We start from the raw sequence: 12,991 nt of genomic DNA on the forward strand, positions 1-12,991 counted from the left end.
TAAAAAAAAGATGCCTTTTTGGTAATATTTTTATGAAATACTTTCAGCAAGGGACAAAATAACAGTTACAATACCAGACTAAAATCTTCCAAACAACAAGCATAATCACTAGTAAGGATATTTCTGTATTAAATATAATTAAACCAGGTTTGATTCATCAAGGAAAACTGGAATTTGTTTGTGGCTTACTGTGAAGAAATAAGTTTAGACTTTTCTATATGCAATAGAACAATTACACTTTCATTCATAAAAAACATATTTTGCACATCTTTAGGAACAGACCATTGTTATAAGTAGACACTTTTGTTTAAACTTCTAGTTTGTAGAAAAAAAAAACATGCACACAAGAAATCATTTAAAAACTCCACAAAACCATTTGTTGTGTTATAGCTTCATTTACAAAGTTTAATTCTCTATAAATATTGTTGGCACTTATTTTAAAACAGACACAAAGCAACTGAAATGATTTATGACTGGGATGCTGGAGTAGCACCATGTGTAGATGGATGACTAAACGAACCATTATTACCCATAACAGTTTTGCTGATGCATTTCCTTCACACTGCTGCTGTTACCCAATCAGAAGCTTGATAGACAGTATTTCACTAAATTTTATTTTCAGCAACAGCAATTACGTTACAGATCACTGGTGATGTCATATGGGTGATAAATGTGGAGGCTGCGCCACATGGCTCTGGAACAAAGTTATCCGATCCAGCAGCGTCAGTGAGATGCCCCTGATGACGGAGGGCAGGTCCTCGTGTTGTAGCGGGTAGATGACCACACTGAGTGCTGAACGCTCAGCTGAAAATCTAACAGAAAGAGAAAACACAAAACTGACTTCTGATTTATTGGATGATGCTATATCGCATCATCGAACCTTCTGACCAACACCAGCAGGCGAGGTGGACGTCTTCCCCGAGGACACAGCGACAGACCCGGGGTGTTAGTAAAAATAACTTCTCTTGATTATTTGCTCAACTTTGTTCTGCCATGCTCATCACCCAAACATACATATCATGAAGAAGAGTATAAACCCCATAACATTTGATACTGGCATGGCAGTGCCCCCTAGCATTTGGACATGTAATACAAACAAAAAGGACAAACGGGGAGTGGGAATCAAACTAGTGAACCACCAGTTGTAAAGAATTTACAGTCAGTGGGTCAGTGAAAAGAAGATTATCAAGAAATGACAATTACACAAGGCTAGGTTGGTTTAATTAGCTTAGAGTCAACACACTGAAACACCTTTGTGTATTTATTTAGGTTATATTTATCTAATATTAACACATATTTGATAGTTTGAAACATTGGAGTGTGACACGACAGTAAAAGCAGAAGAAATCAATAAATGCAACTTAATCTTCACTTACCTGTCCAGCAGGGACTTCTGCAGTGTCCGACAGGCGGTCAGGGTGCCGCCCATGAACATGTGGCACATTACAACATGGGGGCACCGCTCCATGAACGTCTCTGTGGCCAGAGAGTCAAAGGTGCCGCTACGGGAGATGAGACAGAGCCGCTGCAGGCGATGGCAGCTGGACAAGGCCTCAAAGAAAGACGCATTGGCATTTAGGTATGGCTGCTCTAACCTAACACACACACACACACACATATAAAACAAAGATGAAGACTTCAGGTTTCCAGCAGAAATCCACACTGTGAGGATGGACAGATGGATCTGTTAAAAGACAACTCGGTGCATAGATAGACAAAAAATGGTTGGATGAATGGAAGGACACATTCAGACAATGTCAGAAAAAAACGTTTCAGTTCTCATCCTTTGGACTTCTTAATGATATGTTGCAAATCTTACGATTAAATTGCAGCTTATCCTTGACTGAGATAATACTAACTAAATTGAAGACTACAAAAAAACTAAAACCTGCTAGTTAAAGGAATATGTGGTTATGTTTAGGAATTCACCATCCATCCACAGCCAAATGTTTCTGAACAAGGAAAAGAAAAGTTGAAGACTTCCTCTGACCTGAGTTCCTGCAGCTGTGTGCACTGTGTAAGTGTCTCCAGCAAGGAGGCTGTGTAGTTCATGGTTTTCAGAGATCCCAAGTTGGCTAAGGACAACACCCGCAGGTCTCTGCACTTCCTAGTCAGCTGTACCAGTCCAGTTCCTTTGAGGACTCCAGGGAGTCCGGCCAGAGTCAAGCGATGCAGCCGAGGTAAAGCTTCAAGCGCTGCCAGGTGCACATCGCCAACTCCTCGCGCCCAAGCGCACATCCCACGAGGCTCCACGCTGGCACGGGTGCACGGCTCAAGCCGAGGCAGCGCCGATGCAAAACCTGGACCGATGAGCTCAAAGGTTTCTAAAAAGCGACAGCCAGCTGTGAGCAAAACCAGCCCAGAAGTGCTGTCCCCGGCCAACGAAGACTCCATATCAGGTCTGTAATTCTGGAGACCCACACGCGGGGCCTTCTTCAGTCCCTGGAACAGCAGTGAGGGAGTTGAGCCACGCGCTGAGGTGTGATTTGTATTTACACCGTCTGACAAAGCGCAGGCCGGCAAGGTCAGAGACCGCAGGTGTTTGAATCTGCCCAGGCTGGCACCCAAGTGTGTTTGTCCGTCCAGCCCAGGTGAGTACTCGTGATGATAATGCGTGTGCATAAGGTTCAGGTGTTTAACGTTACAGCAGGTTGCAGCCACCTGGCCCATTGTCTCAGCAACCAGCTGATCCTCCACACTCCTGCACTCCGAGTACGGAACATGGTTGATCCCGCTGAGGTTGAGGCTGACGAGCTGAGCAGCGTCTCTGACTCCACCGCCAAGCAGCGACTGGAAGATCTGCGGCCACAACGCAGGGCAGCGGCTGAAGCTCAGGTGCTTGGGGCTGTTTCCCTCCAGAGCTCGCTTTAGGGACAGTGGATCCAGCCAGGTGCGTGGCAGCTGCAGCGCCAGCAGGTCTCCACGCCGACCAAGGCTTTGAGCCAGCGAGGGAGCAGCAGGCCAGTGAGCCGGATTGGGACCAGGAATTGAAACTAGGAAAACTCTGAGGTGCTTTGGAATGTGAACGCTAAACACGGCAAGATAGAGAAGGAGCAGCGTCTGGTTGACCTGGTGCAGAAAGGACATCAATCGATCTCTTAAAGCGTACATTACAGGAATCAGACGGATGGTTTAACAGGAATCCCAAATAACTCACCTCTCCTGGGGCTAGTCTGGCCGTGAACTCCTCCAGCTGTTCGTAATGTGGCACGCTGCTCTGACCGACCATCAGCTGACAGCAAACACCGATGCCCTCTCTGGTCACATCTGGAATGTCAAACTGCAGCATCAGCCTGAAACACAATGGCAAACAGTCAACTCTAACACTGTCCTCTGGAAAAAACACTTGTCCAAACATGCACCTCACAGTCGGTGGAACCAATGATAACACCGGGTTACAAAAAAAGATTTTTTGGAAGTTTTCTATGTTTTTTCAACTGAATTAGGATTATTTTGCACATCCGAATCCAAAAATGACATTCATTTTATCTGTTAGGTCAGGTTTTTATTCTAATTTGATATAGAAAAATCCGATCTTCTGACTGAATTGATGACATTTTTGGAACATCAGTTAATATTTCTCATCCAAAAAAGGTTTTAAGAGAAAAAAAAATGTTTTCTAACAGAGTATTAAATGTTATAAACTTGGACTTCTGTAAATTGTATAATAAACACTGATAAGGGGAAGTTCATGTGAATTGAACATTTCGTCTTCATTGTGTAAAATTCTCCGTCTCTCTTCTGTCCTGATGGAATCTCTCCTCCTGCAGTCCGACAGTTACTGACCTATGAGACAACCACTATTCTGGAAATGCAGAGCGGTGAAAATTCCTCATACTCCGTTTGAAAAGCTGGATGTTTACTCTCCTCTGGAGAGCTTTATGAGCTTCTATTGTTGTCTGAATTGGTATAAATAAGTTGTAGCCCCTTTTCTGTTATTTATCCGTTTTAGTGAAATCATTACAGAAATAAAAGTACAAACAGCATATGTATCTGAGCATAGGAAGACCTATGCTCAGATACATAGGTATCTGAGCATAGGTCAGATACCTATGTATCTGATACACAGGTCAACCTTACAGTTTTCTCACAATTCCTTTGATCCCACAGACTCTTACTTGCGAAGTTGGGCACAGCAAGGCACCACGCCATAGCTCGGTGTAAACAGAGTCTGTCTCAGCTCCGTGAGGCGGCTCAGTGAATCAACGGCTTCCGAGCTGAGCAGTGCGGAGTTGAAACAGGGCCTAACATCAAACGCCAGCGATCTGAGCAAAGACAAAGAGGATAAGAGACGCGACAGGCAAAGGGAGGTGAGGCGGCAGCCGGTTACATCCAGATGTGTTACTCCTCTGCATCGTGCCAGTTTGTCTAAGGTGGAGGCTGACAGCCAGTAGCAGCTGTTGAGGCTGAGGGATTGTACATGGTTGGCTAGCAGCTTTAGAGTGCGACAGACCAACTGATCGTCAGCCTGGAAATAAAAAAAAAACAAAAAACAAACCAAGGTTTATTATTATTAAAACCAGACCTGCTGCCTTTTTTTCCACTTTAATGTTAGGGAAAGTTTTATAACTCATGAGCACCTGTACAGATATGCCCTAAAAAAGTGTATTTGACATGCTGTTCATGTGTTTGTTTCTGAACTAAACACAAAGTTAAAACAAATAATTTCTCAGTCCTGAAATGTCTTATCTCCAAAGAATGTAAGAGATTTTTAATTGCTTTACCCTATATTCTTCAGAAAATCTGACGTTTGTGAGCAGTGTCTTGTCGTAGCAAAGTGTGTGTAACTTTTGGCAGACATTTGCCACATTAGTCAGCAGGTCACACACTGGAACATGGTGGAGGATACACAACAAGATCTCATCAGACAGATCCGACATCCCAACCGAGCCAGACGACATGGTGCCCTGGTTACAGAAAGCCTGACACAGAGACAAAAGATCCGTTATATCAGTCAGAGTTTATGAGACAGCTCACCGAGATAGCTCAATAAAAGATATTGTAAACTGTAACATTTGTAAATATGTTGTTCCTTCAACCAAGAACCAGTCAAAGTGAGAACTGCTTCTGGCGACAGGATTGCAGACTCTACAGAACCAAATTTCCTGACATTCAGTAAAGAAATGCAGTTTAACCTGAAGGAATTAACAATCTTTTCATTTCAGGAGCTCAAAAGTAAATGCCTTCCATGTTCTGGTTCATCCATTATCTACACACTTATCCTTGCAGGATCTCAAGGGGGGCTGGTGTCCATCTCCAGCAGTCAACGGGTGACCGCTGGTCCACTGTAGTTCAAGAATATTCAACAATATTTCACTTATTTGCTTTAACGAACACCTGGGCTGTTTTGTCTGTATGTGTTGGATCATTGTTCGTCTGTATTTAGAAACGTCGCCCCTAAGATTTACCTGCATTTATCTGGATTTGGGCAAACGGTGTGTTTCTCAAAACCTCAGAATTCACTCAACTGCTTTCGTCCTGTGTTAATAATAAAACAGGAATGCAAAGAGGAAAGCCTAAGTCTCACCACAGCTCTTATCGTAAACATTTAAAATGTATTTGTTGTCGCACAATTCAGATTATCTTTGTCTGATATCACAATATGACCTAAAAATAAACATGACATATAAAGCAGATACTTTTTCACACTGCATGTACATGTCCTATGGCAGAGTGTGTGAGCCCTACATAATGCGACAGCACATGCAGTAACCTAGATTTTGTACAAAAAATAATTATGCTGCATAATCATTTATGATTGGGTGGTGCATAATAAAAAGAAGTGCATCGTCAACAACATTTTCTTACATTTATTTTTTTCTTTTACGCCCTTAATCCACTTGAACCATTTCAAAATTCCCACCAGTCTGTTTCTCTATATCTGAATATTAAAAACCGCCAGGGTAAACTAAGCAGAATTTTGTCTTAAGCTTAGAAGCGATTAAAATAACAAATATTAGTTAAGATATCTAGCCAGCCCTGTTAAAACCTCGCCTTCCTACCTGCTCGATCTGTCGATCCATTCCCTCCATAATCCCAGGTGCAGTCTCATTCATGACTGGTGTGTTATTTCTAAACATTGATTTGAAATGAAATCCGCGTGCCTTTCATGTTCCAGTCCTCCTGCTTTAACACCGAACCACAGGCTGCAGTTAGCTGCTAGACGGAGGATATTTGAGGCCGCACCAGCGGGAAGATCTTAATGGACGGATTAACTTCCGGCTGGTCGTCGTCTTCTTCTTGATTTTTATTGGCGATTGGCATAAAACTATAAGTAGCATTACCGCTTTATACTGGTACGGATTGTAGTGTGGTTTATGAGTATCTGTCTGTCTTGGACAGACAAAAAGTAAAAACAGAAAAAAAAATTAATAATAATTATGTAAAATTATCCAATTTTACAGTTTGAAAAGGAACAGTTAAAAGATACAAGATCTTATGATTTTCTGCCTCTCTCATACTCATCAACCTACAAACATTTAAATCTCCCCACATCTGATGAACTATTAAATTTAATGACTCTTAAACCTCACATTCTCATCCTGAAATATAAAGGAGTCCATAAGTTGGAGGGATAACTACACCCTTGAGAGGGTGGTTGGAGTCTGTGCTTCAGAGTCAGCCACCATACAGTGTATCCTAGCCAATGAGATAAACTGTAGTATCCCTTGTGTTCAGCCACTGCTTAGCCAGGTAGACAACGTGTCTTACCTGTACTACAGACAAGAGACAATCCAAAGATATTCAATTTTATAATTTAAGATAAAAAGTAAGTTTTGCATTTAATTTGGAATTAAAGTCCCAAAGTCATATAGAAAAGGGGTATGGTGGTTAAATTGTTCAGTCAGTAATAATTAGGGAAGCCACACAATCGGCTGGTGTTAGTCCTCTGTTTAGTCTCAATTATAAAGTCTGTGGAGCCATCTACCAGGACATTTTAGAGCACTTCATGCTTCCATCTGCTCACAAGCTTTATGGAGAGCCACTTCAATATTGAACAGAACTTGGTACCTGTCCACACGGCCACCAACACCGCCATTAAAGACCACAGTCTAATTGTGCTTGATTGGCCAGCAAATTCTTCAGACCTACACCACACAAAGAATATGAAGAATTGGCAAAGGGGAAAAACTGCACAATAAAAAAATGCTGAAGAGCTGAAGGCCACTAATATGCATGTTGGGTTTCATTAACACTTTAGTGTCAAAGACATTGCAGTGATTCATGAAAAAAAGAGTCTAGCTATGAAAAGCTATGAAACTTAACTCAGTACACAGAATGCACATGTGAATTATGTTGCACAGTGAATGAGTTTACATTTTTCAATTGAATTATAAAAATTTATAACTGATTTTGGATGGACCTCTAAATCAAAGCTAAGCATAAATGTACCATGGTGACTCTGACCCGTGTAGCTGCATCATAAATTTCTCAAGATGAAATGATTGATGTATGACATACAGCCTAGGAGTTTTTCAATTTAACAGCTTGTCCATCCTCTGAAAAAAATCAAATTAAAAAGTTAGGTTTATTCTGAACAGTAATTGACATTTCTTTGAAATCTCATGCACAAGTTTATATCTAGATTTTAGCTTGGAGTTTTGATGCATTTCCATTTTTAGCCCAATTACCCTCCAAATCAGGGTAGAGACATTTTACTCCATCCTTGCCTCACTCAAGTTACTCATTGCCACAGTTAAATACAACTTTGAAAATTTTGCACAACTTGCACCAAGTGCATCTCATTTCCCAAACTCAAGTGCCATATAGCCATGATTGTAACATTTGGTTTCAAACAAATGTTGAAATGGTGTTTTCAACTGAAGATTGTTGGCAGACATGTGCAAGCAGGATTAGTAATTTGGCTTGACTGTAAAAAAAGGTTTCAGGTTTTTAACTTTTTGCTCTGCATTGTCAAATACTAGATAATTTAAGTTAGCACTGACCAAGTTTGACTCCATGTAAAGCTTTTGAAGACCCTCATTTGAAATTCACAAGGCATTAATACCAATTGTACACCCCCTGCCCCCCAACACCACTCAAGACCAGGCAGACAAATCTCAGACATGTGCGCTTTATTGGGTTGTTGTGTACATTGGAGACTTAACACCCCATGCACAAACCTTCATACACTTCAAAATGTAGAAGTCCTTTTTGCATGATGACAAACTGGACCAAATATTAAGGCCGAGTACGAAAAAAAAGTTCAGATTACATAATTTACACATTAAGCAATACACAGTAAGCCCAACAGAATTAACCTTCATAGAGGCAAATAAGGTGGTGAACAAAGACATCTGGAATGACTTCACAACTGACAAGTTTCACACATTCACACCGCCAAGGATGCCCTTTACTTCCTGTAGTGTCACCCCATCAAGGGCCATAGTGCCACAGCCAGAGTGATGACAGAATGGAAGAGGTGTCGGCTCAGCACAGTGTGTTGGTGCAGGTATGCAGAACCTGTTTGGGCTGGAGCAGTGTTTTTTGGGAGGGTGGCAGGCTTAGAAATGAAAGTCTTTTTAGAAGCACTTCCTGTGGACAATGCTGGGGCCAGACTCATCATACTCCTGCTTGCTGATCCACATCTGCTGGAAGGTAGACAGGGAAGCCAGGATGGAGCCTCCGATCCACACAGAGTACTTCCTCTCTGGAGGAGCGATGATCTGGAAAGACCAACAGCAAGTTCAAATTCAGAACTCTCCATCGTTCAAAATATTTCAGTCCAAAGGTGTTAAGGTCAGAAGTCTTGCCATTTTCTATCTTACCTTAATCTTCATGGTTGTGGGTGCCAAGGCGGTGATTTCCTTCTGCATGCGGTCAGCGATGCCAGGGTACATGGTGGTACCTCCAGACAGGACGGTGTTGGCGTACAGATCCTTACGAATATCCACATCACACTTCATGATGCTGTTGAAGGTAGTCTCATGAATGCCACATGATTCCATGCCTGTGAAGCAGAGTGATAATTTGTTTAAAAAACCCCCACAAAATTTAAAAAAAACATTGCATCCAACTGTTAATGCAACTTGCCCAGGAAGGAAGGCTGGAAGAGGGCCTCTGGGCAACGGAACCTCTCGTTTCCGATGGTGATGACCTGGCCGTCGGGGAGCTCATAGCTCTTCTCCAATGAAGAGGAGGAAGCAGCAGTTCCCATTTCCTGCTCAAAGTCCAGTGCAACATAGCACAACTTCTCCTTGATGTCGCGCACAATCTCACGCTCGGCTGGAGGAATACAGGTTTTGACATGGTCAGGGAATAGATTACCTTAAGGCAACTTGTTCCAGTAAACAGAAGTTTGCTTACCTGTTGTTGTGAAGCTGTAACCCCTCTCAGTCAGGATTTTCATGAGGTAGTCTGTGAGGTCTCTGCCAGCCAGGTCCAGCCTCAGGATGGCATGAGGCAGAGCATACCCTTCATAGATGGGCACTGTGTGGGTCACACCATCACCAGAGTCCATGACGATACCAGTGGTACGTCCAGAGGCATACAGGGACAGCACAGCCTGGATGGCTACATACATGGCAGGTGTGTTGAACGTCTCAAACATGATCTGGAAGGAGAGGGGAACTGTTACTCACTGAATTCACAAGTCCTGAGAAAGTTAGAAAGACAGGGCTTTGTCATTTTTAATGTACAAGTTTCAGTTAAGCAGAAAACCAGATTAGTCAGAACTAATCTACAGACGTGCAATTTGAAAACTTCATTGCCCATGCTGCAGCTAGTCATTTGTTCAGTGCAGGAAACCAGAAACCTGAATAGATGAAAAGTTCAGCTCAGGGAAGAAAAACCTACAAGTTGAGGAACAGGAGGAGTTTAAGACCAAGAAAAACTAAAAGACAGTCCTGCAAACAGAATGTTTTTATGAGACATTCCACTAGTTACCTGGGTCATCTTCTCCCTATTGGCTTTAGGGTTCAGGGGGGCTTCTGTGAGCAGCACAGGGTGCTCCTCAGGTGCAACTCGCAGCTCGTTGTAGAAGGTGTGATGCCAGATCTTCTCCATGTCATCCCAATTTGTCACAATGCCATGCTCAATGGGGTACTTCAGGGTCAAAATTCCCCTTTTGCTTTGTGCCTCGTCACCAACATAGCTGTCTTTCTGGCCCATTCCAACCATTACCCCCTGGGAAAGCAGTGTTTTAGTTTCACCCTATAAGGTTTGCAATAATGTTTTCAAATAAAGGGAGAAGGAGGCGAGTTTGTACCTGATGCCTGGGGCGACCAACAATGGAGGGGAAGACGGCACGTGGAGCATCATCTCCTGCAAAGCCAGCTTTGCACATTCCAGAGCCATTGTCAACAACGAGGGCTGCAATTTCATCTTCCATTTTCTAAGAGGGAAAGAAAAATTTAGATCCAATAGTTGAAACTCTTGTTGTAGCATCTGAACGCTAGGTGTCGCAGTTGAGCAAATCCTCGGTCAAATCCAGAGCTGTGAAACAAAAGGCAGTTTCTCGACCGGTCTGGACATGGCCATAAAAGGCAAAAAGTGAGGGCAGCCTGGAGGCAGCAGTGGTACACCGGCCCGGAAGTCATCCCGGCAGTAGCCCCAGCCTCACACGACACCGACAGGCGGCCACACCCTTCACCGGAGTTACTGAGACAGAATAAATTCTCCAAATGTCGCATATTCAGTCACTAAAAAAAAAAAATAAAGCTATTTTCTGACGTAAACAAATATCGACTAAATCGTGCAGACATGGGGCTTTTTGAGATGCTAGCTGTGAAGAGAACTTCTCAGCTTCCAATTGCTTATTCCCCCCCAGTTTTCAATTTTAAAAAGACAAGTTGCACCTTAACGTCAAAGCCAAGGAACCAGACGCGTTACTAACGCTGATGCGCAACTGGAAAGCTAGGTCCGTTTTAAGCCAGATTTAAGTCAGTGCGAGCGGTAACATGATGCTTTGAAGTAACCGTTTAAAAATGCAACGCCACTAAGCTGAACACCGACACTGAAAGGTTTTCTTGGGTATCAAATTAAGCCACCTTAACGATACGTTTAACGAGATCATAGAACATTAAAGACGAAAGCGACAACAGTATAAAGTACAGTCTGAAAACGCTAAAGAAGTGCAGCCACAACAACAGCAAAAAACCTCAAATCCGTTGCTCTTACCTCTGCGAAGGAGAGTTATCAGCTTAGTGTCTGACCGGTATGTTTAGTGCTCAGGTGTCTGAGGTCGACTGCAATGAAGGCCAATAATTCCCAGGACTTTATTTGCGCTCGAGCTTCAGCCCCTTCCCATATAAGGCAAACTTTCCGCACAGCGCCTTCTGATTGGCTCCGCTGCATCCACTGGGTGTGGCACATGCAAATACCAGCTCTGCTTGCTGATGCTTGATACTGAAGTGCAGAAAAGCGCCACAAAAAAAAGAAAAAAAGAAAAAAAGAAAGAAAAACTTAATCCATATGTAAGTAATTTTAAGAATTAGTTTTATTATGTCAGCCAGAGGTCAGGGAAATACACCAACCTGTCTATTCCTCCTTTATCATTACGATTTTAATGACTTTTGGAAAAAGGCAAAAGCCTATTTTGTCATGATTTAACTCATAAACATACTAGTTTTTTAGTTATCCTTCCAACATATTCATTATTTGTCTAATTTTGATGAATTAGATGTGTTTAGAAACACAAGCCTGGCCTTACAATAGTTACTACAGATAAACTGGAAAATTACAGTGTCAGGTTTGCTGACAGCTTTGTTAATACACTTTAATACACAATGATAGTGATCTGAGTGGACATTTTGAGGTGTGTTTAACATAAAAACTCAGCAGACTGTAAATCTCATTATGCGTAACCACTTGTGTAATAGGTGAGCAGGGAACACCCTTTGGCTTGATGATACACAATAGGTGAGTTGGCATTAAATTATGTGGCCATGTTATGACTCATTTTAATATGCGTGCTCCCCTTGCAAACATGGCTAACACTTCAACTTATTGGGATAATAACTAAAGCTAAAATTTAACAAATATTGTAGTGTTCCTCTTGAGAATGAGAGGCAGGGTTAGGCTGCCGTTTTAACTTAATTAGGGCACTGGGGGAAGACTTATAAACTGACACTGGGAATTCTTTCAAGCTCTGAGGGTTCCTAATAAGGATATATGGAATCCAGCTCACCAGTAGGGACGGGAAGCAGGGTTTTATAGGGACTCTTTTTTTGTTTTGTTTTCTCCCGTTGTTAAACACGCATGTAGGAAATGACCACAGCTGAGGACAGCATCCAGGCTGGCTGAATGAGCTGATCAGGGAGTTGGCTTTTCACAGCGGCATTATCCTGCTTTAGACTCACAAGCACCAAGTATAGACTGAGGGCAGGGAACCATCCCTTTAAGAGAGCTTTTGGATGACGTCCATATAAGGAGATATTGGAGGATGTCACATGGGGAGGAAAAAATGCACAGCTCAGATCATGTGACTAGTCTGAGGAAATGAATGAAGCTTTCTTTTTAAGGGTATACATGTGTTTTTGGTGGTTTTTAATTTAAATGGTATTTGCAGGAACTTCTTTTCCCGTTATTTATATTTTGATACATTTTACCACGTTGAGATTTCTCAGTATTTTATCTGAACTCTGTTTTTAAGCTATTTCAAAACTTTGCAGCATGCATGAGTAATACATGAATTACAACACATACGTACAGTAGGCCCTCCTTCCTGCGTTACTCACTCACACATTCACAGAGAAACTCTCAGGCTTGGCTCTCTGCTCTGACTAAGACCATATATGGAAAAAGCCAGCAGGTAGCCTCTGTCCACTTTCACCCCTGCCTGACCTCTGGTGCCGTCTCTCCTTTAAATACTAATTGCCTTCTTATCCTTCTTTATTTTAGAACATTTCCCCCTCCTCTTTACTTGAATTAACCACTATTGTTCTACTTCACATTACGCTTTTGGGAATGTGAAACAGATTAAACAGCATTTCTGCCTTTTTGCCTTTACTGTTGTTTCTCCTAGGTGTTAGGGTAGGTTAATTATAAGAGT

At 42.3% G+C, this 12,991-nt stretch overlaps 2 protein-coding genes across 3 annotated transcripts; both read right to left on the bottom strand.

Moving 5' to 3' along the window:
- Window positions 1–383: 383 nt before the first annotated feature.
- On the bottom strand, window positions 384–6,080 carry fbxl18 (F-box and leucine-rich repeat protein 18). Of its 2 annotated transcripts, XM_007549568.2 has the most exons (7): window positions 6,003–6,080; window positions 4,725–4,922; window positions 4,119–4,468; window positions 3,158–3,293; window positions 1,991–3,069; window positions 1,377–1,595; window positions 384–812 (listed from the first exon to the last, which is right to left on the bottom strand). In XM_007549568.2, the coding sequence occupies exons 1-7, from the start codon at window positions 6,078–6,080 to the stop codon at window positions 656–658; spliced, it is 2,217 nt and encodes a 738-aa protein (XP_007549630.1). In that variant the 3' UTR covers window positions 384–655. The 2 variants fall into 2 exon arrangements, with proteins under 2 accessions (XP_007549630.1, XP_016525751.1); XM_016670265.1 differs by lacking the exon at window positions 6,003–6,080 and having other exon boundaries at window positions 4,119–4,265; window positions 4,725–4,811.
- Window positions 6,081–8,058: 1,978 nt separating this feature from the next.
- actb1 (actin, beta 1) lies at window positions 8,059–11,228 on the bottom strand. The gene is made up of 7 exons (XM_007549569.2): window positions 11,119–11,228; window positions 10,208–10,333; window positions 9,886–10,125; window positions 9,307–9,553; window positions 9,034–9,225; window positions 8,769–8,950; window positions 8,059–8,666 (listed from the first exon to the last, which is right to left on the bottom strand). The coding sequence occupies exons 2-7, from the start codon at window positions 10,328–10,330 to the stop codon at window positions 8,523–8,525; spliced, it is 1,128 nt and encodes a 375-aa protein (XP_007549631.1). The 5' UTR covers window positions 10,331–10,333; window positions 11,119–11,228; the 3' UTR covers window positions 8,059–8,522.
- Between the last annotated feature and the right edge of the window lie 1,763 nt (window positions 11,229–12,991).

The sequence above is a fragment of the Poecilia formosa genome, unplaced genomic scaffold, assembly GCF_000485575.1.
Source record: "Poecilia formosa unplaced genomic scaffold, Poecilia_formosa-5.1.2 Scaffold32, whole genome shotgun sequence".
Lineage (NCBI taxonomy): Eukaryota > Metazoa > Chordata > Actinopteri > Cyprinodontiformes > Poeciliidae > Poecilia > Poecilia formosa.

Excerpts from the sequence above, each read along its gene's own strand:
- actb1 (XM_007549569.2), bottom strand. The coding sequence starts at position 10,330 with ATGGAAGATGAAATTGCAGCCCTCGTTGTTGACAATGGCTCTGGAATG. Across the intron at positions 10,126-10,207 it reads TTGGTCGCCCCAGGCATCAG|GGGGTAATGGTTGGAATGGG; the intron begins GTACAAACTCGC and ends CTGCTTTCCCAG. Across the intron at positions 9,226-9,306 it reads TTACAGCTTCACAACAACAG|CCGAGCGTGAGATTGTGCGC; the intron begins GTAAGCAAACTT and ends GTATTCCTCCAG.
- fbxl18 (XM_007549568.2), bottom strand. The coding sequence starts at position 6,080 with ATGTTTAGAAATAACACACCAGTCATGAATGAGACTGCACCTGGGATT. Across the intron at positions 3,294-4,118 it reads TGCTGTGCCCAACTTCGCAA|GCTGATGCTGCAGTTTGACA; the intron begins GTAAGAGTCTGT and ends ATTGTGTTTCAG. Across the intron at positions 3,070-3,157 it reads CCAGACTAGCCCCAGGAGAG|GTCAACCAGACGCTGCTCCT; the intron begins GTGAGTTATTTG and ends TTTCTGCACCAG.